Below are 21,395 nucleotides of genomic sequence, written 5' to 3'. Positions count from 1 at the left end.
TCGCTATCTTCTATGCGGGCATTTAATTTACTTGTTTCTAAACGCAATAATGTACTTTATTTTTATATATATGTACTGTATATATACATATATATATATATATATTTATATTTATTTATTTATTTTTTTATTTACTTATTATATATATAAAATATATATATATATACACATATACATATATACGTGTATATATCATAAACGATTAGATATATAGAAATAAGGAAAAGTATCGCCAATAGCCAGACTGTTGATTCTATTATATTTTTAATGACGTTAAAAATACAATATATATATATATATATTTTTTTTTTTATACATATACATATATGTATAAAAAAAAAGTTAACATTTCTGGAAAATATAAAAAAAAGGGAATAAAAGCTAGAGATAAAAATGATTTAGAACGTTTTTTGTTGATAACAGAACACTGTAAACATTTCAACTTAATCTCGAGCAAAGAAACAATTTATTCATCGATAATTAGAATATCCTTGATACAAGTATTGAATAATATTTACCAACATAATATTATGAAATAATATAAAGAACATGCTTTCGAACGATACTTTGTTATTTCCATACGTTCGTTCAACAGAGAAGAGAGGTAGAAGCAAAAGGAACTTCTTTTTTCTTTTTTTTTTCCCTCCTTTTTTTTCTGGCGTAACTCCAATTGTTATCTTACGTTAACTTCCGCTTTTTGTTACATCATACGACCGATCGCTTACGAGTAGCACATTACGAATGGAATTCGCGCAAATTGCGATCGTTACACGCCGACGATCGTTCGTAAAAGAGATCCATTTTTTGTTTTCATTTCGGCGACGATACAATAGCCGAGGCAAATTTTTGTTGAAAAAAATATTGCCGATTTCGCATTTACGGTAAAATCATTAATGATTTCCTTGAATTCCTATCGATAGGGATCGAATTAGCATGAAATTAACGATCTTCATGCTACTACGTAAGAGTATTCACGATAATAGGAGCTGTTTTTTCTTCCATTTCTATTTCTTTTATTCTTTATTTTTTTTTTTTTTGGTTTACAATTGAAGAAAAACTCATATATTACTGACATAATGTGATCACGATAAACAATGATGAGACTTTTATGGCGATTAAGAATAAAGTACGATTGCATCGTCGTCATTTAACGATATATCCTTATAAAAAAAAAAGGAAAAATAGTCATGTCTATAACTAATTTGGATTTTACCGGCAAAACTAACAGGAAAAATTAGACGATAAGTGCCATTCGTTGGAAAGTACCGTAAAATTATCCGTTTAGAATTCTTTAGTCATTATATGCATTTTCTTTTAACTGTTTATACTTTCCCTCGTAATTATACTTGAGCCAGAATAAAAAAAGAAAAAGAATCCTTTTTTGAATTAATATTACGTCATATAATAACAAATGAGATATCGTTAGAATGCAATTATATCGTTGAATTAAAAATTGAATTTCGTAGGATTATTCTAATAAAGTAATTATTTGGACAAATATCATTATTATTATTATTTATACGATGGATGATCCATCGTATTGAGATATTATCATTATCGTTATTGTTATTATTATTATTATTTTTTTTTTCTTCTTTTCTTTTTTTTTTTTAGATCGAAACTCTGGAGATTAAGTTATAATATAATGTTTCGAAGAAAAGAAAAAGTAAAGAAGAAAAAAAAAAATTATTTTATTAAAAATTAATAATTGAAGAGGTTACTTGAAGAAGAGTCTTCGTAAAACAGCGACGAGGTGGCCGAGTGGTTAAGGCGTTGGACTGCTAATCCAATGTGCTCTGCACGCGTGGGTTCGAATCCCATCCTCGTCGATCCGCTTTTTGTTCCTAGGTGTTTTCGTTCAAAATATGTTTAAATTGATATATAGTCTTTCCCGCCGGAATTCCATAAAAGTTCGCGGTTATATAAAATTTCCGAAAGAGAGAGACAGGAATATATTAACGTAAGGAAGTTTTCATCGATAATCATTATCGACGTATGGTAAATCCGTTCCTATCGATAAGGTAGGAAACTCGTGTGGGATTTATATCTACGGTTACGCGTGGATAAAGTAGAAATCGTTTTTACGCATGATCGATCGTCTCTCTCTTTTATCGACACAGTTTACCGATTAAAAAAAAAAGCAAATGTGCACACGTGATACGATGTTTTAAGATTCGAAGATATATATCGTTGTAATAAAGTAAGTCTAAGTTAAAAATTTATTTCTTTTTTTGTGCATAGTTTTATCTAAATTGTTTCAAGATCTTTTGTGGTTTATGTTAATTCACTTATCTCTAAGACATATTTATTCGTAATGTCTCAGTGAAACGGATATTTCTAATGAGGTTCTATGCATGTATACATTACATAGCTGATTATGCAACTCTGGAATGTGCTTTCTGTCTTTCAGAATGTAATTTTTCGTTCTCATGGTCTTTTCGCACGATAGCATTCTTTGTCTCGAAAGACGAAGAGAAAAAGAAATGACGTTAGTTGTTGCGACCTTAGCTTTCTCATCCTTAATCTGGGAAAATATAAGTAACTATAAATATAAGTAATAACGTAGCGTGAGAATAATTAAATGTTAAGTTATACGGGTTTTCCGCTTTTACGTCAATCTTTATCGATAGTTTTATGTCGAAAAGTATATACGTATATACTTACATACATATAAAACGTAATATCTTCCTTGATGAGACTTCAAAGAGATAATGATTAATTTTTATACATATAGTAATAACAACGATTAAATATAAAGTTTAAAAGTTGAGCAATGAAATGACTAATACATTAAATCTAGTGACGTATCTTTTTCTTTTTATGCATTCGTACAAATGTATGAAAATACTGACCAAGCGCCGAATGTTATGATATGATAAAACTAGTTCACATTCTGTCTTATCGACGGATAAACTCTTTTCTACTCATGTTGCAATAATTTTACTGATATGTTCGCTTGCTGTTCAGTAGTGCCTAACAATTTCACGCTATGTCGTTTCTCAGAGAAAACGTTTATGAAAGAACGCCATTGTTAACACCTAGTAAGTTTTTCGATTATCGTATATATATATATATATATATATATATACACACACACACACACATTATATGTATACACATGTGTGTGTGTGTGTGTGTATGTGTGTGTATAGATCATATGCATTTCCGGTATAATAGAAACTTCCTCTTATTGCAGTATTGCATTGATATCTTATAGAAAATCTGATATATGATAGCGAGAGTGATTAGTTGTCTATGATAATTGGATATCGCGTTTATATCATCTTGCATTTTTCGAATAATCATATCAGACTCGGCGTAATGTTTCAAACCTCTCTCTTTTGTTTATTTAATTTCCATATCCGATGATTAATCATCGAAACGAATCATACAGGGCATGATTTATGCTTCACGGATAATTCATAATTTTTTTTTATTATTATTAGCGTATCTTTCCTTTACGAGTACAGTTGCCTTCTTAAATTGTTTCTTTTCAATGTACAGTCGCCTTCCCAAATATTTCTTTCTCTCTCTCTCTCTCTCTCTCTCTCTCTCTCTCTCTCTCTCTTTCTTTCTCATATCGTATTCGAGATAAGAAACATCATTTCATTTGTATAATCACTATAAAAATACATCTTTCTTATTAATCGTACGATTTAAACGAGCACGTGATTATTCGACTAAGAGTGTTAATCTCGTTCGAGTTCATTACTTTTTTTACAATATTTAGTAAAATTGGATGATGATTGAGAAGATTTCGCGTATGTTAAAGTTGGTAAATATAACAATCCTGTAGATCTTAGTCCTGTTAAGATCTGCGATCTAAGAACTTAGAATATGTTAGAACAATAGAACAATTTTTTACGATTTTTCAATCTTTCTTTATAATTTAATTTCTTTTTCTTTTCATCCTCAAAAAGTTAGATTTTTTCTTTTTATTCTTTTTTCTTCTAATGTGTGTTTTCACTCTTTAATTTTACTTTTTTTGTATATGAAAAAAGCATATAAATACTTAATTAATTAAATTATATTACAAATGTTATATTGAAGTGTTATAATTTATAAAACAACTTGATTTCATAAGCAGTCGTGGCCGAGTGGTTAAGGCGTCTGACTAGAAATCAGATTCCCTCTGGGAGCGTAGGTTCGAGTCCTACCGACTGCGAAAAAGTGTAGATTTTTTTTCGATATAATTTTTTTTTTCACCTTTGCATTGAGCTCACCCACGGTATTTTCTTTCTTAAATATTTTTAATGGGATATGGAAAATAATTGGAAAAAAAAAATGCTTAACGTTTCAATCATATTTTGCTTTATTACAAAACATAATTATGCTTTTTATATCCAACTATACTTTTTTATTTATCGAAATTATAAATTATTAATACAACATCTAAAACTAGTTTTAATTAAAAAAATATTAATATACGTTTAAATGTTGATAATAAATTTATATACGTATATATATTTATTTTACTTTTTTTCTCTTGTGAATATATTTATTTTTCTTTTTTTTTTCTTATATTGTACTCGTTAAATTATTTGCAATCGAATTAATTAATGAACAATATAGTAAGAACAACTTTGAGTGTGACGTTCAAAGAAAAATCCAGCTTATGTTTTTATATCTATTGTACTCTTATGTCTTCATTTCTTATATGAGATTTTTATCGACCGTGGAATATGAAATAATAAACACGTTATGTTTAGTATTTTAAAGTAAACAATAAATGTTTTCTCGCGATACAACATCATCCAAGTTGTCGTATTCTATAGTCTTTTTCAGTCGTACATTTGAAATGCTATTATCTGACAAAGAGCGAGTAATCGAGCATTAATCATTTTATCGCACTTCAAATCCAATCTAAATATCTCTTAGCAAAGAGCAGCTTATTATTAGCTTATATCTTTCTAATCGTTAAGGATGTCTCAGTCTTTTCGCATTCCTCGTAACAATAACTTCGTATTAATTATTTTTATCTGACGTCTGTATTTAAACACTTTTCGTTTTTATTTTTATTTTGTTTTGTTTTGTTTTTTTTCTTTTTTAGCTTTAATTGACACCAAAGTATAGGATATTTCGCGGTGGTATTTTAATTGATTCATCACAAAGATATGGTTATGTGTACGTAAATATTTTCTTTATTTTTTTTTTTTTTCAGTTTCGTGCACTAAATATATTTAAAAAATAAAATTCGTTATGTGTATGGAATATTATCGTGAATTTTGTTATTCCTTCTTTCTTTTCCCTTCAAATTTAATGATTCTTATCGTTTGTCAAAGGGGTAAGTTCTTCCACTTCGAGCTGTAACGTCAAAGAAATCCTTGTTCGAAGGATACCGATTTTAAAATGGTTGCCACATTACAACTGGGGAAAATGTCTGCAAGATATTTTGGCAGGATTTACAGTTGGATTAACAGTTATACCACAAGGTATAGCTTATGCAACGGTCGCTCTTCTTCCAGCTCAGGTATATTGCTTATCATTCTTTTTTAATCAGATAAGAGTAAATAAGAAAGCAATTTATTAACGTTTTGTAGATGACAAATTTTTAATTGTTAGATAATTAAAAAAAAAAAAAGAAAAAAAAAAGGATTTTATCTAATACTTAATGTCTTCGTAAGAATTAAATTTCCTTCTTTTTATTATTATAATTATAATATTTATAAATTACAGTATGGCTTATATAGCAGTTTCATGGGATGTTTCGTGTATCTAGTGTTTGGTAGTACAAAAGAAGTGACTGTTGGCCCTACGGCCATAATGGCGTTATTATCTCAACATCATGTTTTGACATTAGGCGAAGATATTGCTGTAAGAAAAATTGGTATTTCATCGAATGATATGATTTATTTTTTGATATAAAATAATTTCGTATCTATACGAAAAAAAAAAATGATTATAACACGTTTTATATTTAATATAAATGTTATAATCCATTTTGCAGGTTCTCATATCTTTCTTATCAGGATGCATAATAACAGCAATGGGAATATTTCAACTTGGTTTTCTAGTTGATTTTATAAGCATGCCAGTTATTTGTGGCTTTACGAATGCCGCAGCGATCATCATAGCAGCTTCGCAATTAGGCACACTCGTTGGTATAAGTGGTAAAAGCGATTCCTTCGTCGATTCGATCTATAAAATAATTAATCACTATGATAGTATCACATTATGGGATACTGTTCTTGGTGTTACAACTATAATATTGTTAGTATGTTTAAAGGTTAGTAATTGAGTAATATCTATTAAATACATTCAATCCTAACATATTAGATTTCAATTCGAGCTTTAACTTCAAGTAGATCATAAATCTTATCAATATTATCTATGTAATCATAATCGTCAAATTGATTTCAAAGACTCTCAACTTATTATATAATAAGATAAATAATTTGTTGATTAATATAGTAATTAAAAAAATGATTTTTTTTAATTAATTCAGAATTTGCCTGGTAAAAAGAAAGGTACTATATTCCAAAAGATAATGTGGCTGATATGTTTGGCTAGAAACGCAGTGGTCGTTATTATGGGTATATTCTTGGTTTTTGTCTTATCTTTATACGATCTAAAACCTTTCAAGATTACTGGGAATATCACACAAGGTTTACCACCTTTTAAACCGCCGCCATTTTCTATAGACACCAATAACAAGACTTATCAATTCCCTGAATTGATTCAAGAACTCGGTAGTACCATCGCATCGATACCATTGATCGCTATTTTGGAAAGTGTTGCTATAGCTAAGGCTTTCGGTATGTTTAATTGAATTTAATATTTAAAAGGGGGGGGGGGGAAGGAAAGAAAAAGAAAACGAAAAATCACAATGAAGAAGTAATGAAAACGTCGCATAACGAGTTTTATGCGCTAAAATTAATTTATGCACTATCTAGCGATCTTATAAATACTTAATGAAGATATAAGCAAGAAAGTAGATCACAAGTTAGTAATAATGCAAAACTTACTATCATATACATTATTTATGTATATGTATATGTATGTACCTAGTTCCGGATTATAGACTTACCAAGAATGTGTTATCGACTTTAAAATGAATTAATAATCGAAGCAAAGGAAGAGACGTACTTGACACGATTGTATTATCTTAAGTGGAATCAATTTAAAGATTTGCATATCATCGAATCTTTTATAATGTTAATTATTATCATGAAAGTGATTGTACGAAATATTCGTAGATATTAATCTTTTTATCATTTTCGTCGTTTATTATTATTAGAAAAAAAATCTTATGTTCAACCAATTAATTATTTCTTTTTCTTTATTCCATTACAGCAAAAGGAAAGACTTTGGATGCAACGCAAGAAATGTTAGCGGTTGGACTTTGCAATGTTATTGGAAGTTTCGTTAGGTCGATGCCAACGACCGGTAGTTTTACAAGAACCGCGGTGAACAATGCATCTGGCGTGAAAACTCCAATGGGTGGTATAATAACCGGTCTTCTGGTGTTACTGGCATGTGGTATTTTAACTTCGATCTTCGAGTTAATCCCAAAAGCCACTTTAGCCGCTGTAATAATTATTGCTATGTATTACATGTTTGAAGTGGACGTATTTTCAGCTCTTTGGCGTACGAAAAGTAAGAGAATTTTCTTTTATACCTATTGCATTTAACAAATTGAACGTTATAATGTATTTACAGTTTAATACATTTCTGGGTTCATAGAAATCGATCTCGTACCTTTGATAGTTACACTGATATGTTGTCTCGGTCTTAGCTTGGAATATGGTATGATAGTTGGAATTGTTGTAAATCTTATTCACCTTCTTTACTTTGCGGCCAGACCTGGTCTATTGATCGAGGAACGGGTTATCAACGATATTACCGTATTATTCGTTTTGCCCAAGCAATCGTTGAGTTTTCCAGCTGCAGAATATTTAAGAGAACAAGTCTTGGAATGGTAAGATAGATAAGATTTGAATTCGAATTTTTAGAATATATAGACAATTTATAGGATACTGAGATTAATATTGTTTTTCTTACTTAGGTGTAATAAATGTCCCGAAAGTATACCTGTGATAATAGAGGGACGTAACGTTTTGAGAATCGATGCAACAGTCGTCAAAAATCTTACTCTACTTCACGTAGATTTAGAAACTAGAAAACAAAAGTTGATCTTTTGGAATTGGTCGGAGAAAGTGAAAAATATTTTGACAAATTACGATTCCTCTTTGACATTATCATTTAAAAATTGTGGTAGTATACTTCAGATATTTACGAATACGATGTCCTGAGGTATACACAAATGAATATTTAATTTCTTCCTTTAATTTATTTATTGAGAACGCAAAATCTTTAGCAATATAAAAAATTATATCTATAGTTTGGTTTCTCTATGAGTTGACGTACTTATAAAGAAATAAATTAACGATATGTTATCAGCCGATGATCTTGTCAAATTTCGATTTCAAATCAGAAATTCAATTAATAATCCATCGATTAAATATCTACGCAAAGATTCGTCAAATGATAAGATTACACGAGTTAACGAATCAGATATATTAGAAATGATTATATTATAATTAATCGATACGATTTATACGTCAACGTCAAATCTATATTTCTACGTGGAATTGTATCATTGATTCAAATCAATATTTATGAAGAGATTGATCAATGATTTTGTTTTTTTTTATTAATATCTCAATCATCCTCGTCATCATCATCGTCACATTACATCGAACACTTAAGAACGAACGAAATTACACGTAAATTACGTGCGTCTAATGATTACGAGTGAGAAAAAAAAAGAAATAAATAAAGAAAAAAAAAAAAATAAAGAAAAAAAAAGGATGAAGAAGAAGAAGAAGAAGAAGAGAAAAGAGAAAAAAGAAACATTAGAAAAATGTTTCGAATTTTTCGTTAGATTCGTATAAATGCGCAAGCGCTCGATTGTAGAGTGAAATTTGAGCGGGCGCGCGCATCTTATGTATAAAGGACCAATCAACGTGGTTGGTTAAATAGAGGGTGCTTCGATCGATGTCGCTATTCGTTGCGAGCGTGCGCCTAGCTTTCAAGGAAGCCGATAGAGCCTAAGAGAGAGCTTTCGCATCCGCGACGAAGGAGCGAACGAACGTATCCTAACCGGCCGGACTATTTATTGTCCTTTGACTACTCGTGGCCAGTGTTTCCTTCTCGTGTTGTTTTCTATTGTATTTTTTTTTTTCCTATATTAACATTTACTTCCCCATTTTTTAATATCTCTCGTGTTTTACTTTTTTGCTGTATTTAATACAAAAAAAAAGAGAGAGAGAGGAAGAAGGTTCACTTGCTGATCAGACAAAGAAATTTTTTAAATCTCTCTCTCTCTCTCTCTCTCTCTCCCTCTTACTTTCCCTCTCTCTCTCTCTCTCTCTCTCTCTCTCTCTTTATCTTTCACTCTCACGTCCCATTTTTTATTTCTCTTCGTTGGTGGGTGTCACTCATCGATTCGTACCGAGAGTGTAGTTCGCTCTCTCACCAGGGACGGTCGATGAAAGAGAATGAAGGGAATCAGTGACAAGAGGAAAGAGGATGACGCTCATAGGACATTTGTACAAAACGAACGCCCTTCATTCGGACGATTTCGCTCTTTAAACGTGAGTACCGAACACTCACCCTTAACGTGTGTCCAACCCTCTCGAGTCTTTCAACCCGCCTCGAAGATCGTCGATCCATTCTCTCTATCTCTCTTTTTCTCTTTTGCTCTCTCTCTCTCTCTCTCTCTTTTTCTCTTTCTCTCTCTCTCTCTCTCTCTCTCTCTCTCTCTCTCTCTCTTTCTCTCTCTCTTCATCTTTTTCCTTTTGCTTTTTTTATCTTAATATTATTTTAAATTAAGACGTAAGATTTTTATATTTTTAATTTATCTATTATGGAAGTAATAAATGAATATACTTATACAGATAGATTAGAACGAAATATATACTTTAGGTGCAATTATTTTTATCGTTATCTCCTTAGATAATAATGATAAAGATAATGAGTTTAACTTAAAAAAAAAAAAAAATAAATTATTATTGTCCTTGTAAATAAATAGAATAAAATAAACGGAAATGTAAGACGTATTTATTTCTTTATACATACGTCTTAACGGAATAAATTAAAGTAATCAATATTTGTGTTGATTCATTTTTAACAAATTTTATTTTACGTATGCGCTTTTTTCTTTTTCTTTTTTCTTTCTTTTTTTTAATTCATTGTTCTGATCGTAACAATATCATTTTATTTCGATAACAATTAACGTGCTTTTTAATCGCGATTCTTTAGATTGTAATTTTTTATTAGTTTTTTCTTTTTTCTTTTTTTTTTTTTCTTTCTTTCTAGATTATACAAACAAAACGCTAACCACCTCTATTTCTTTCTCTGTTAAACTCGTTGAAACTTTCCGGTCGAGATGTAGCTCGAGATGAGATTATCAAGATGTTTCAAAATTAGTTAATACAATTTGAAAATTTCAATTTATTTTCTATATCATCATTATCCACGTGAATTTTATTTATTTATTTATCCATTTTTTCTTTTTTTTAATAACAATCAGAGTCGTCGGCCTCCTCTTTTTTTTTTTTTTTCTTTCTATTTATAACCAATCGTCAAGAGGTTGAGCGAACCAGGAGTCTATTTTTAATTTTCTACATAAAATAATATTCTATTTATTAGCTTGCCAAAGATAATCGACATTTTATCGTGCCGTTGTTAAAACGTTATGTCAGGAACAAGTACTCTGTGTGTGTGTATGTGTGTGTGTTCATAACGGAAAATTTAGCTATGATAAGACTGACGTTTTGTAATAGAAAGTATCGACATTTAAACCCTCTTTTAAGAGAAAATATAGGATGCGTTCGATTTTTTTTTTTATTTATGTCAAGACTTTACTTTGAAAGGAAAAGGAAATAAACGAATATTCTAATTCAAATGAAGTAATGATGTTCAGCATTTAACATTTTTTTGTTTTGCTTTCTTTTTTTTTTTTCTTCTTTTTACTTAACTTTTATAGAAGAAACGAGGGCTCGATTGATTATTTCTTAACTATCGGTTTTAAGCTTTTTAATTCTAGACACATTTGTATTATAAATATAATGCAGTAATGCATAATTTTTAATATCATATACTGATTTATATTATATCATTGTAGTATAGTATTATTATCATACATATTATATTATACTACATATATATATATATATATATATATATATATATACACTATATCTTATAATATACAGCAATGATATATTACAGTGTATCTTTCATTATATTATATCTTAGGATAATAATAAATATAATATGATATATTTATTGTTAATGTACATAATATATAATTTCAATCAGTATTTGTCAGCAACAAGTATTACAAGGAAGTATGTGTGTTATATAAAAATGTAGAGAAATTATATCTTATTATCAAAAGATATTATTAGGCATCAATAGATAATTCATAAGACAAAAATAATAAAGGAAATTGTTAGTTATTAAATCTCAGTCGGAGTTCTCAAATTTTATTAGTTTTAGTCGTCAATAAAAATCGTTTAAAAATGTCTTCATTGATATGTACAAAATCAAATCAAATTTAATTTGTCTTTATTACATTCATAAATCCGATAGTGAATTCAATTATATAATAATAATTGATGCAAGTTTAAAAAGTAATCAAATTTTTATTACTAATACTTTACTACGGTACATGTAACGTGAAAAAGTAGTCGTAACTTCAAGAAGAAAAAAAGAAAAAAAATCGGAAAAAAAGCAAACTTGAATTTATTTCAATGTACACAATTCTTCTTTCTTTCTTTATTTATTTATTTATTCATTTATTTCAGAACACGATACCGTCCTCATGCTTGGCAACAATTTTTCTGGATCTCCTTTAGGTATGTCTCTTACTAAAATATAATATAAAATCGACTGAAAGGAAAGAAAGAAAGAAATAAAATAGAGAAGTCATATTTTTAAACTAATAAAGAACCAATAAAAAGCCTTTTCTTTTTATTCAATTTCGAAGTTTAACTCGAGATGTTAGAACTATTCTACCATGTATATACATGAACGAACATTCATACGTCTACATACATACATACATACATATATAGAAGAAACTTCTTAAGAAACGTTAAGGTACTCCAGTTGCATTTTAAAGGGGAAAATCAATACTTTGTATGGAGCGGTGGACGTGCAAGTTAAAGAAATCTGTTTTAAGAACGCTCGTATACATACTTCTCGACAGGGAAAACTAATTTTCTCGATAGTGACTTTTCTCTCTCATAACATACTGGTTATGTTTCAATGAAATTAAAAAGAGATACGTGAATGTCGTTACGGTATTAGGAAAGAGAAAAAAAATAAAATTATTTTAAAAATATTCTTAATGACGCTTTAAAAATTATGTTTGGTGTTGTCCGTGTGAAAGTAAAAAAAAAAAAAGAAAAAGATAAAAAAAGAAAGAAAAAAGAAACAGAAAATTTCTTGATGTTGTATTAAAAAAAGAAAAAATATAACTCGGCATTAGCTGGTATAGATATATCATGTATTGTTGTTGTTTTTCTTTATGTGTCTGTTCCTTTACAAGCCGTCTTAACGTTAATCATTGGATAAGTTTTACTTTGTGACAACTTCCGGTGTATTCATATATTTACATTCGACGTAAAATAATTTTTAATTCACCATCATCGTTTTATATATTTAAATTAGTTAAATTAAATATTCATCAGTATATTTTTGAACTCTTAACATTTGTTTATGCATTAATTATGCTTTCTTTTTCTTTCTTTCCTTCTTTTTCTTTTTGCTTTGAATTCTTTCCTTTTCTTTCCTTTTTGATTTGGTCTCTTTCTTTCTTTTTCTCTCTCTTTAAACTGATAACTGTATTATTTATGTAGAGCTGTTCGAGCATGGGTGTCCGACGATCAGGCTCCGGCGGGAGTCGAGGGAACGCAGGGATATTGAAGGAAAGGGCAAACATGTCCTTCATGCTGGTAGTCATGTTCTTCGCCGTTTTCGGTTTGATCGTTCTCACAGAAATATTCCTGATCGACGAAAGACGCGGTGTAAATCTGAGCGGTACAGGTGCATTAGGTGGTCACAGAAATGGACATCGTTTGCCGGCGGCACCAGATCGTCCAGATTACGGAGAAATCGGAGTGAGTTTCATTGAAAATTTTTATTGTAGTTATATCTCCATTGATTTTTTTATTTATTTATTTTTCTTTTTCTTCTTCTTCTTCTTATTCTTATAAATCAAGATCACAAATCTAGCATCTTTAATACCACTTCGTAAAGTAATTATAGTGGGGGAAAAAAAAAAAAAAAGAAAAAAAAAATAAAAGAAAAAGGAAAGAAAAAAAGGAAAAGACAAAGATGAAGAAGAAGAAAAAGGAAAAGAAGGAAAAAGTAGGACCGTTAGGTTAATAGAGAAGATAATCTAAAATAATTGCATTTGAAAATCGTAAAAAAGGGAAAAAGATAGATAAAGAAGATCTTTTCCTTGACAAAGCCGTTTAATTAACGAGAAGCAATTCCAAGATGCAAAACAGAACTCCTAGCAGTTAAAGAATAAATTATAAAGTTTCGAGTTTATTCCTTCTTCTTTGTCCTTTTCTCTCTTTCTTTCTTTTATTTTTACTTCTTTTTTTATTTTCTTTTTTATCACTTTTTCTTCTTCTACTACTACTACTACTACTACTATCTCTTCAACATATAGGAAATCTATCCTGCGAAAAGATATCGCGTTTGAAGTTCGAGAAACGCGAGTTTTCTATTCAACGATCCTACCAGCCGGTAATCCTCTAACGTTTCCTGTCGGAAGTGAGGGAAAGCTTAGAAAGGACTTTCGAACTAATAGCACCTAGGTTCAACTTTGTACTCGGCCTCTCTTTCTGAACCACTCTCTTTTTTCCTCTTCCAATCTCTCTCTCTCTTTCTCTCTCTGTCTGTCTGTCTGTTTGTCTCTTTCTCTCTCTCTCTCTCTTTTACTCATCTACAAAGAATAAAAAAAGTGGAAGTGAAAAACTTTATCTTCCATCTCCTCGCATCACCCCTTCTTTCTACATCGATTTCTCATCCCTTCCGAACTACTTGCTAGAATATTTCGTCCTTCACTTTGATTTGCGACAAAGATTTAGATAAAAATCGTCCTTTCAATATTTCATGTTTGCAATTGTAATATTAAAAAGGAAGAACAAAAAAAAAAAAAAAAGAAAAAATAATAATAATAAAAAAAATAAATAATCGAATGATTTATTTCTCTTGGAAAATATATATCTTTTTATTTGTCACAGTCGTTGTCGTCGTTAGATTTTAAAATAGAATTAGTAACTAGATTTTCATAGAATTCAATTTAAAACAATTGTCGGCCATTTTTCAATGGTTAGTGGGCGTGTAAATTTAATCAACAGAGATAAGATTGACAATGTGTGATTGGCTATTTTATTAAATAGTTAGGAATTTTATCAACGTTGATCTATCATTCAATAATATTTTCTTAATTATTCCATCTTTTTTATCTTTCTTATTTTCCTTTATGTTTCTTCTTCTTCTTTTTTTTTTTTGTTCTTTTCTTCTTTTTTTTTTTTTCTTTCCCATCGAATACATAAACGATCATCGTCATGTGTTCCAATATCGAATTATCTCTTAATCGTTTTATAGGCTGAAGACTATGTCGGCTTAAAGGGTACCTTCGACGATCATATCGGTTTATTGGTTCACGGTGAGGAAGGCGGACAGAAGGCAGCGATTCACGCAGATCCGAGGATCCTACCAAGCTTACCGCCTAGTTTGGAAGCTCGTTTACCGCAATTAGACCAAAGCTTGAGGGTTACGCATGCCGAATGGTTACCAGTTACCAATACCAGGTTCGTCGAATTATATCTCTACCACAGAAAATGTTCTCTTTTTTTTTTGTTTTTGTTTTTTTCCTAAATACAATTTTCCCTAATATCTCTCGAAATAATAATTTTCATCGTTTATTAGTGACATTTATATTAGTGTTATATCAATAATACGTGATGTATCGTTCAACGTTTTCATTTTTTAAATTTAATTTAATTCTGGTGTATAGGAATGTTGAGAAACAAAAAAGCAAGATAAAAAATTAGGTCAAATTAAAAATCAATTAGTTGATTTGGTATTTGAGAAAAGTATTTGGGGATTCTTTGGGTTTGTAAACAAGAATCTTTATTATTATTGAGCCAAATCAATATCTCTATTCTTCTATTTTTCTTTATCAATCTCTTTGAAGATATATATAATATATATTATATATATATATATATGTACCTTATACCTTACGTATTTTACGGGACAAACTCATTTACAGATTTAAATTCTTCGTTTATTCGGCATATTACGATGATAGAGTAGCTGGTAACAGTGCATCTGGAAACGTTAATAAGGGAATAGTACGAGTAATAAGTGCAACGAAAACTCGAGGTCCGGAACGAGTATGGTGCAGACTTTGGTATCGTCAACAAAACAGTGGAAATGTAACAGCCTCGGTAACGGTTGCTGCTAAAGTGAAGGTGCAATTCATTCTTTTTTGTTTTATTTTTTCTTTTATCCATTTCTCGCAATCATTCATTTCATCTCAACTGTATGATATGATTTACAGGTGATCAGAGAAAATTGGAATTTGAAATATAGCGCCTGCTTCGTTATCTGCCCTTTACCAAAGGAATCGATCATGGCTGACAGTATACCGGAAGCCGTTAGCGTCGTAGCTAGATTAAGAGCGTCTCCAACCAATCGAATCCTCGTTTTGAATCGACCTGAGGATAGGTTGAAGGACAGAGAACCATTAGCAGTATGCGTGAAACCTTTGCATTACGATTATAATCGGGTACGTGATAAAGAATTGATTATATTATTAATTGGTTATAATTGATAATTATATATATTTCTGTAGGTATTGCAATTGGTAGAATTTATCGAGCTCTACAGATTACTTGGTGCAACTCACGTTACTCTTTATAACGATACCGTTGGTTCCGAAGCTGATTGTGCCCTCAAGTATTACGAGAATAAAGGTCTGGTAACTATATTACCTTGGCACCGTTTGGACATGATTTCTCAGCGAGAAATACGAACGGAAGGACTTTTCGCGGCTTTGAACGATTGTCTTTATCGGTCCATGTATAAGTATGAATACGTAGCGCTTGTCGATCTCGATGAGTTCATCATACCACGTCACAATGACACCATAGTCGATCTTATAAGGTATGATCGTGTACGATCGGAAGTGGATGGATGGGAGATTAAAAGTAATATAAAATTGAGTGGTTCGACGAATTTTTTACTTTCAGATGGATGAGCAGTCGTATAAATACCAAATCAACGGGAGCATATTCCTTCCAAAATGCATTTTTTTATTTACAATGGGCGGATGATCCGTTCGTAGTTATGAGCAGGACACCAACCGAAGCTGGGTTGATCACGTTAAGAAAAACTAGACGAAGAAGTAAGTTACATCCGCACAAGCAACGATCGAAATATGTTTGCAAGCCTCAGGGAGTCGTTGAAGCTGGCAATCATTTCGTTTGGGAATTCATACCTGGACATGGTACATTGAACATGCCTTTGGACGCTGCTATATTACATCATTATCGAGTATGCGAGTTTGGTGGGGATGATTGCATAAAAACACCTTCGGTGGTTGACAGAACGGCCTACAAATACAGGGATAGGCTAGCAAATAATGCCGATAGAACTTGGATGGAGCTTAGTAATGAATGTACCTTGCCCGAATTGGATCCCGTGCCAATAATGACGCCACGAATAAAAACTAGCCCACTGGGGAAGTCAGTTAGGTAGCGAAAGACTATCGTTGAAGTCCCATGGGACATTAGGAATTTTACCGGCACGCCGAGGGTCGCCAGGACCTATTTTTACAATTATGGTAACCCTTGATCGATCGATTAACAAAGTCGACGAATCTTTCGTGGGAGAGATGTCTGATCAGATTTCATCAGGGTAATCGTAAATACACGTTTTTACTCTGTTGGTTTACATACATACGTCCGGAAGCTCAAAATTCATTCTTCCGTGTTGGATTCACGTTCGAAGAATTCATTAAATATATCCATGATAATACTGATCGGAGTTATTGGGTTGGAGATAACCGAGAATGTTATCGCCAGATCGACGTTGCCTTCGTTGATCGAGGTCCGATCGAAGAATTCGAATTCGTTCGTTTCGCGAGATTAAACATACAGGGGTGTTCATCCGGTAAAAAGTGGATCAACAATATTTTTCTACGTGGACTCAAAAAAACCGGGTCACCCCATATGTCGTCTCGCGTTTATTTTATTATCTAACGTTTGATTATTTGTTCTTGAAGCTTTTTTTTCATCGTTTTTTTTTTATTTCCTTACATCTCTATGCGCGCTTTCGGAACGTTTTATCGAGTTTACACCGGCGGCAATCAGGATTCTACTTTTTTTTCTTTCTTACTTTCTTTCTTTTTTTCTTTTTTCTTTACTTTTATGGATCCAATACTTTCTGTCTATCGTTTTGAAATTATTATTAGCAAGCAAACGAAGATTTACTCGATAGACTGCATTGAAAGTTAAACATGTCATCGCTTAACCAAACTGCATTCAAATAACACTTTCAGCCTCTCTAAATGTTGCACAATAAATACAGTAAATATATTCAAAGTTAGAAAAAGTATCGATAATAGTACATAAAATGTTCTCGAACGAGTCGGTTTTTATTTTCACTGTATTTCTATCTCTACGTTAGATAGAAAGTATGATGATCCAAAATATGCGATAGTAAATGTCAATAATAATCTGCTGCCTATTAGGCCTTTAACATATATCGTACAGCTAATATTATTTTTTCGTTGGACATACAAGCTATACTATTAATTAATTTAAATATCCATGAGATTAATTATTTCAACAAATGCTGCCATTTAAGATTATTATCGCAGAACATTACTCGATTACTGTTAACTATTTGCTGATGTTGTTGCTGCTGATAATGAATTATATCGTTGTAGAGAGAAAAATATCTCCTTTAACAGAAGACTGTTAATTCGCTAGTCATGGCCTAATTTTTTCGGTCTAAGGTCTTTTAACCACATTGGCAATAAACCAATACACCAGCTCAACATTTTCAAGGTCCTTTTCTCGTTTCGATAATTATCAATTATTCCTTTGATTTGATCATGAACAAAAAAAAAAAAAAAAAAAGGAAAAAATATTTCAAATGTACTTCGAAATTTTTTTTTTATCATCTCATTTGATCGTTTCATTGTGATCAATTTTATACCATAATGACAAACGTTGAAAGATTACCGTGAATATAGATCATGAAGATTATAAGTTTCGCTCGTTTCTTTGGTCAGAATATCCTGTTCTGTCATTCTTTCTTTTTTTTTTTATTTTTTTTTATTTTTTTTTTTTATTTTTTCTAACGAGCGCACTCAAAATCCGCACAACGTGTTTAAACGAACTCCCTATGCATATCCATAGGAACAATATCTGACGTAGACGTAGTTAATGTATGTACAATGTGTACTTAGAAATTCTTAATATTAAAGACCCAATAGGAGAGTATTATAGAAAAGAATAATAACGATTTATCGCTAATTATTTATATCTCGGCATTGTTCATTATCAATGAATGCATTGCTCGTCGAACGATCATAAACGGACATTATTATCATTACTATTATTATTATTATTATTATTATTATCAATTTTTTATTATTATTATTATTATTATTACTATCATCATTATCAGTATTATTATCATTGAAAATCATGCGAATTTTTTGCCTATATTCTACGCTATATGTAATATCTATGGAATAGGTGTACGATGGTACTTATCCTTTTCTATTTTTTTTCTTTTTTTTTTTCTTTTTATAAAACACACCAAATAAAGCTAAAGAAAATTACCGATCAGAGTAACGATTCTGTTGATACTGTTGAATCATCGAGATTAAAATTGTTTTCAATTAAAAATCTTCGTCGGAATGATCGACCTTGCTGACGGATCGTTTATCTTGAGCAACCTTGCGATCAAAATTTCCTATGTCCGTTCCTCTCACAGAATTTAAAAGATCATCGTCGTCCTCGTCGTCATCGTCATCGAGATCTCCATCGATAAGTAGATCGCTGTCGCTATCGAGCGAGCCAGCACTATCATTAGATTCCAAAATCGTTCCTCGTTGACGACCAGACATGCTGCCATAAATTCGTCGTTGAGACATTTGTGTTCTCGACGTTTTTTCTGTATCTGTAATGAGATCGTATTTAATTAATTAAAATTGATGTACGACGAGGAATGTGTAAAAAAAAAGAAAAGAAAAAAAAAAAGAAGCATCGAGAAAAAGAAAAAAAAAATTTCTCTTCTTTTTTTTTCTTATATTCGTTTAACCTGTTTTTGGATGAGCACCCGGTTGCATAGTTTTTTCCATATTTTGTTTTTCAACATCGCCAAGAGTCAATCGAGATTCTTGAATTGCTCCAAATACTAGATCATTTCCTTCGATCATGCTTTCGAAGCTTACGTCCTCCGAACGCAATTGTTCCAGCTTCCTTTTAGTTTCCGCTTGTCTAGAACATTAAGAAAAATTAAAATCTCTTTTTTCTTTTTTTTTTTTTTTCTTCCATCATCACACTTACCGTTTCTCAATTCTTTCCTGTTCAGCCTTAGCTGCATCCTCGTGCAAGTGTTCCAGATACGAGAGATATCGAAATTTTTGTAAATAATCGTCGTATAAAATTCTCAATTCGGCTTCGAGTTTTTCATATTCCTCCATGAAAGCAGGACGAACTTTTCTTAAAGTTTGTAGTCTCTTTTGATTTCTTTCTAATTCTGATCGACGTCTTTCTATTCTTGTGTCAAGACTTTGTTCTGTATCCTTTAAATAGAGAACAAGTATTTAAATATAAAAGATTAAATGAAGAAATATTGGAAACAAAAATTTAATTGTCATTAACAATAATAATATATTGATTGTATTTATTTGTTAAAAACAATAATTTAATATTATTACAAAACGTAAAAATATAATAAAAATGCTAAGAAAATTTCGCGGCCTTTTTACCTACGCCATCTTGGAACAAGGTAATAATCGAATCAAAACATCAACTAAAATTAAATACACATAACACATATATATATATATATATATATGTATATATGTAAACGTATACGTACACGTTTACTTTATAATGTAAATATTTATACCTTGACGTTGTCGATTTGTTTCTTTGTATCTTCTATCTCTTTTCTCATATTTTCTATGACGTCCTTCAGAGCCGTTTCTATCTCAGCAGTATCGAATTGTCTACCAGCTTTATTGTTTCTAATATCACGGAGTTCAACTTCTCGGCCAAGAAGATCAAAAAGCGTTGCTCCATTCACAGTCAAGAGACTAGCTAATTGTCTCGTCGATTTTAATTCATTTATTTCGTCGGATATATTGAATTCGATGATTTTACGATTATCACTTTGATTTATGCTCTCGTTACCATGATTTTGAGCTTCTTGTAACAGGTTTGTTATTTTTAATAATTCTTGTACAGCATAACCGTCCGCTTGATATAGTTTTTTCGTATTTAATTTCACGTTAGTATTTAATGCCTGTACAATCATTATATCATAAATATATATATATATATATATATATATATATATATATATATATATATATATATATATATATATATATATATATATATATATATATATATATATATAAGAATAATTATCAATAATTTTATTTGTTTTCATAACGATTAATATTAAAAAAAAAATTTTTTGAATAATAAAAAATAGTTTAATTGCGTCATTCTATGAATCTGATTGGTCGAACAATTATTCCTCTTTGCAGTCTTATATTTTACAATTGTCTATAATTATTTCTTTATATTTATAATTGGAATAAATAATTAAGTAGTTACCATGAATTCGGCAACACTACGTATTAGAAGAATTCGTTCTTCCTCGGTGTTGTGCTCGAAGGTTATGTCTGAATCCGAATCGAATCTTTTTACAAGCCAGACTAAAATTTCTGCTACTAAAGGAAAGTTCGGTGTGCGAAAATTCGCGATGGATATTAATCTTGGATACCCAAGTACTTTCATTGTCTCTGTAAAGTCTGTAGAATATCGTATGAAATTGTTTATTAATACATTATTATTTCTTTTTAATTTTATATACTATATATATGATAGAAATTATGTATTAGTTTGAAAATAATGTGAATTTACATACTGCGTAATTCTCGAAAAGACATCCTTTTTTTTTCTTTTTATATTCTTTTTCGAGAGGAAATTAATCGACGACAGAGGTTAACCACACGCAATCGTTTTACGAGGTATTTCGTAAGTATTTTATTCAGTTTTGTTTTCATTAACGCGGCATTCGTTACTATGACGATTACTACAAACCTA

The 21,395-nt window shown here is 30.5% G+C and overlaps 4 protein-coding genes, 1 long non-coding RNA gene and 2 other non-coding genes across 11 annotated transcripts in view; 5 read left to right on the top strand and 2 right to left on the bottom strand.

Moving 5' to 3' along the window:
• Window positions 1-1,597: 1,597 nt before the first annotated feature.
• On the bottom strand, window positions 1,598-3,015 carry LOC124953169. The gene is made up of 3 exons (XR_007102135.1): window positions 2,665-3,015; window positions 2,368-2,524; window positions 1,598-1,844 (listed from the first exon to the last, which is right to left on the bottom strand). It is a non-coding gene; the product is annotated as an uncharacterized LOC124953169 (long non-coding RNA).
• On the top strand, window positions 1,748-1,829 carry Trnas-gcu. Its single transcript has one exon. It is a non-coding gene; the product is annotated as a tRNA-Ser (tRNA).
• On the top strand, window positions 2,182-9,292 carry LOC124953165 (sodium-independent sulfate anion transporter). Of its 4 annotated transcripts, XM_047504136.1 has the most exons (9): window positions 2,979-3,041; window positions 5,051-5,124; window positions 5,283-5,470; window positions 5,677-5,814; window positions 5,948-6,226; window positions 6,446-6,755; window positions 7,294-7,596; window positions 7,684-7,918; window positions 8,006-9,292. In XM_047504136.1, exons 2-9 carry the CDS (start codon window positions 5,115-5,117, stop codon window positions 8,250-8,252), a joined length of 1,710 nt encoding a protein of 569 aa, XP_047360092.1. In that variant the 5' UTR covers window positions 2,979-3,041; window positions 5,051-5,114; the 3' UTR covers window positions 8,253-9,292. The 4 variants fall into 4 exon arrangements, with proteins under 4 accessions (XP_047360093.1, XP_047360090.1, XP_047360092.1 ...); XM_047504137.1 differs by lacking the exons at window positions 2,979-3,041; window positions 5,051-5,124 and adding an exon at window positions 2,182-2,200; XM_047504134.1 differs by lacking the exon at window positions 5,051-5,124 and having other exon boundaries at window positions 2,898-3,041.
• Window positions 4,084-4,165, top strand: Trnas-aga. Its single transcript has one exon. It is a non-coding gene; the product is annotated as a tRNA-Ser (tRNA).
• A 50-nt stretch (window positions 9,293-9,342) lies between the features above and the next one.
• Window positions 9,343-20,096, top strand: LOC124953164. The gene is made up of 7 exons (XM_047504133.1): window positions 9,343-9,596; window positions 12,870-13,130; window positions 14,635-14,840; window positions 15,305-15,506; window positions 15,596-15,823; window positions 15,890-16,200; window positions 16,287-20,096. The coding sequence occupies exons 1-7, from the start codon at window positions 9,501-9,503 to the stop codon at window positions 16,792-16,794; spliced, it is 1,812 nt and encodes a 603-aa protein (XP_047360089.1). The 5' UTR covers window positions 9,343-9,500; the 3' UTR covers window positions 16,795-20,096.
• LOC124953166 (clusterin-associated protein 1) lies at window positions 16,256-21,358 on the bottom strand. The gene is made up of 6 exons (XM_047504138.1): window positions 21,217-21,358; window positions 20,904-21,100; window positions 20,188-20,583; window positions 19,620-19,858; window positions 19,372-19,550; window positions 16,256-19,230 (listed from the first exon to the last, which is right to left on the bottom strand). The coding sequence occupies exons 1-6, from the start codon at window positions 21,236-21,238 to the stop codon at window positions 18,950-18,952; spliced, it is 1,314 nt and encodes a 437-aa protein (XP_047360094.1). The 5' UTR covers window positions 21,239-21,358; the 3' UTR covers window positions 16,256-18,949.
• Window positions 20,291-21,395, top strand: part of LOC124953162 — a 36,957-nt gene continuing 35,852 nt past the window's right edge. Inside the window, exon 1 of one of the 2 annotated variants that reach the window (XM_047504130.1) lies at window positions 20,291-20,496. The gene's annotated coding sequence lies outside the window, so the exon portion shown is untranslated. Of the gene's footprint in view, window positions 20,497-20,740; window positions 21,327-21,395 lie in introns of those variants that run through there. The other variant, XM_047504129.1, reaches the window with a different exon arrangement.

The sequence above is a fragment of the Vespa velutina genome, chromosome 11 (assembly GCF_912470025.1).
Source record: "Vespa velutina chromosome 11, iVesVel2.1, whole genome shotgun sequence".
In the NCBI taxonomy this organism is placed as follows: domain Eukaryota; kingdom Metazoa; phylum Arthropoda; class Insecta; order Hymenoptera; family Vespidae; genus Vespa; species Vespa velutina.
This window is presented reverse-complemented; position numbering and strand designations above follow the sequence as displayed.

Excerpts from the sequence above, each read along its gene's own strand:
- LOC124953165 (XM_047504134.1), top strand. The coding sequence starts at position 2,990 with ATGTCGTTTCTCAGAGAAAACGTTTATGAAAGAACGCCATTGTTAACA. Across the intron at positions 3,042-5,282 it reads AACGCCATTGTTAACACCTA|GGGTAAGTTCTTCCACTTCG; the intron begins GTAAGTTTTTCG and ends CGTTTGTCAAAG. Across the intron at positions 7,919-8,005 it reads AGAGAACAAGTCTTGGAATG|GTGTAATAAATGTCCCGAAA; the intron begins GTAAGATAGATA and ends TTTCTTACTTAG.
- LOC124953164 (XM_047504133.1), top strand. The coding sequence starts at position 9,501 with ATGAAGGGAATCAGTGACAAGAGGAAAGAGGATGACGCTCATAGGACA. Across the intron at positions 13,131-14,634 it reads CAGATTACGGAGAAATCGGA|GCTGAAGACTATGTCGGCTT; the intron begins GTGAGTTTCATT and ends ATCGTTTTATAG. Across the intron at positions 15,507-15,595 it reads CGGTTGCTGCTAAAGTGAAG|GTGATCAGAGAAAATTGGAA; the intron begins GTGCAATTCATT and ends TATGATTTACAG.
- LOC124953166 (XM_047504138.1), bottom strand. The coding sequence starts at position 21,238 with ATGTCTTTTCGAGAATTACGCA. Across the intron at positions 20,584-20,903 it reads GTAGTGTTGCCGAATTCATG|GCATTAAATACTAACGTGAA; the intron begins GTAACTACTTAA and ends ATGATTGTACAG. Across the intron at positions 19,231-19,371 it reads GGGTGCTCATCCAAAAACAG|ATACAGAAAAAACGTCGAGA; the intron begins GTTAAACGAATA and ends ATCTCATTACAG.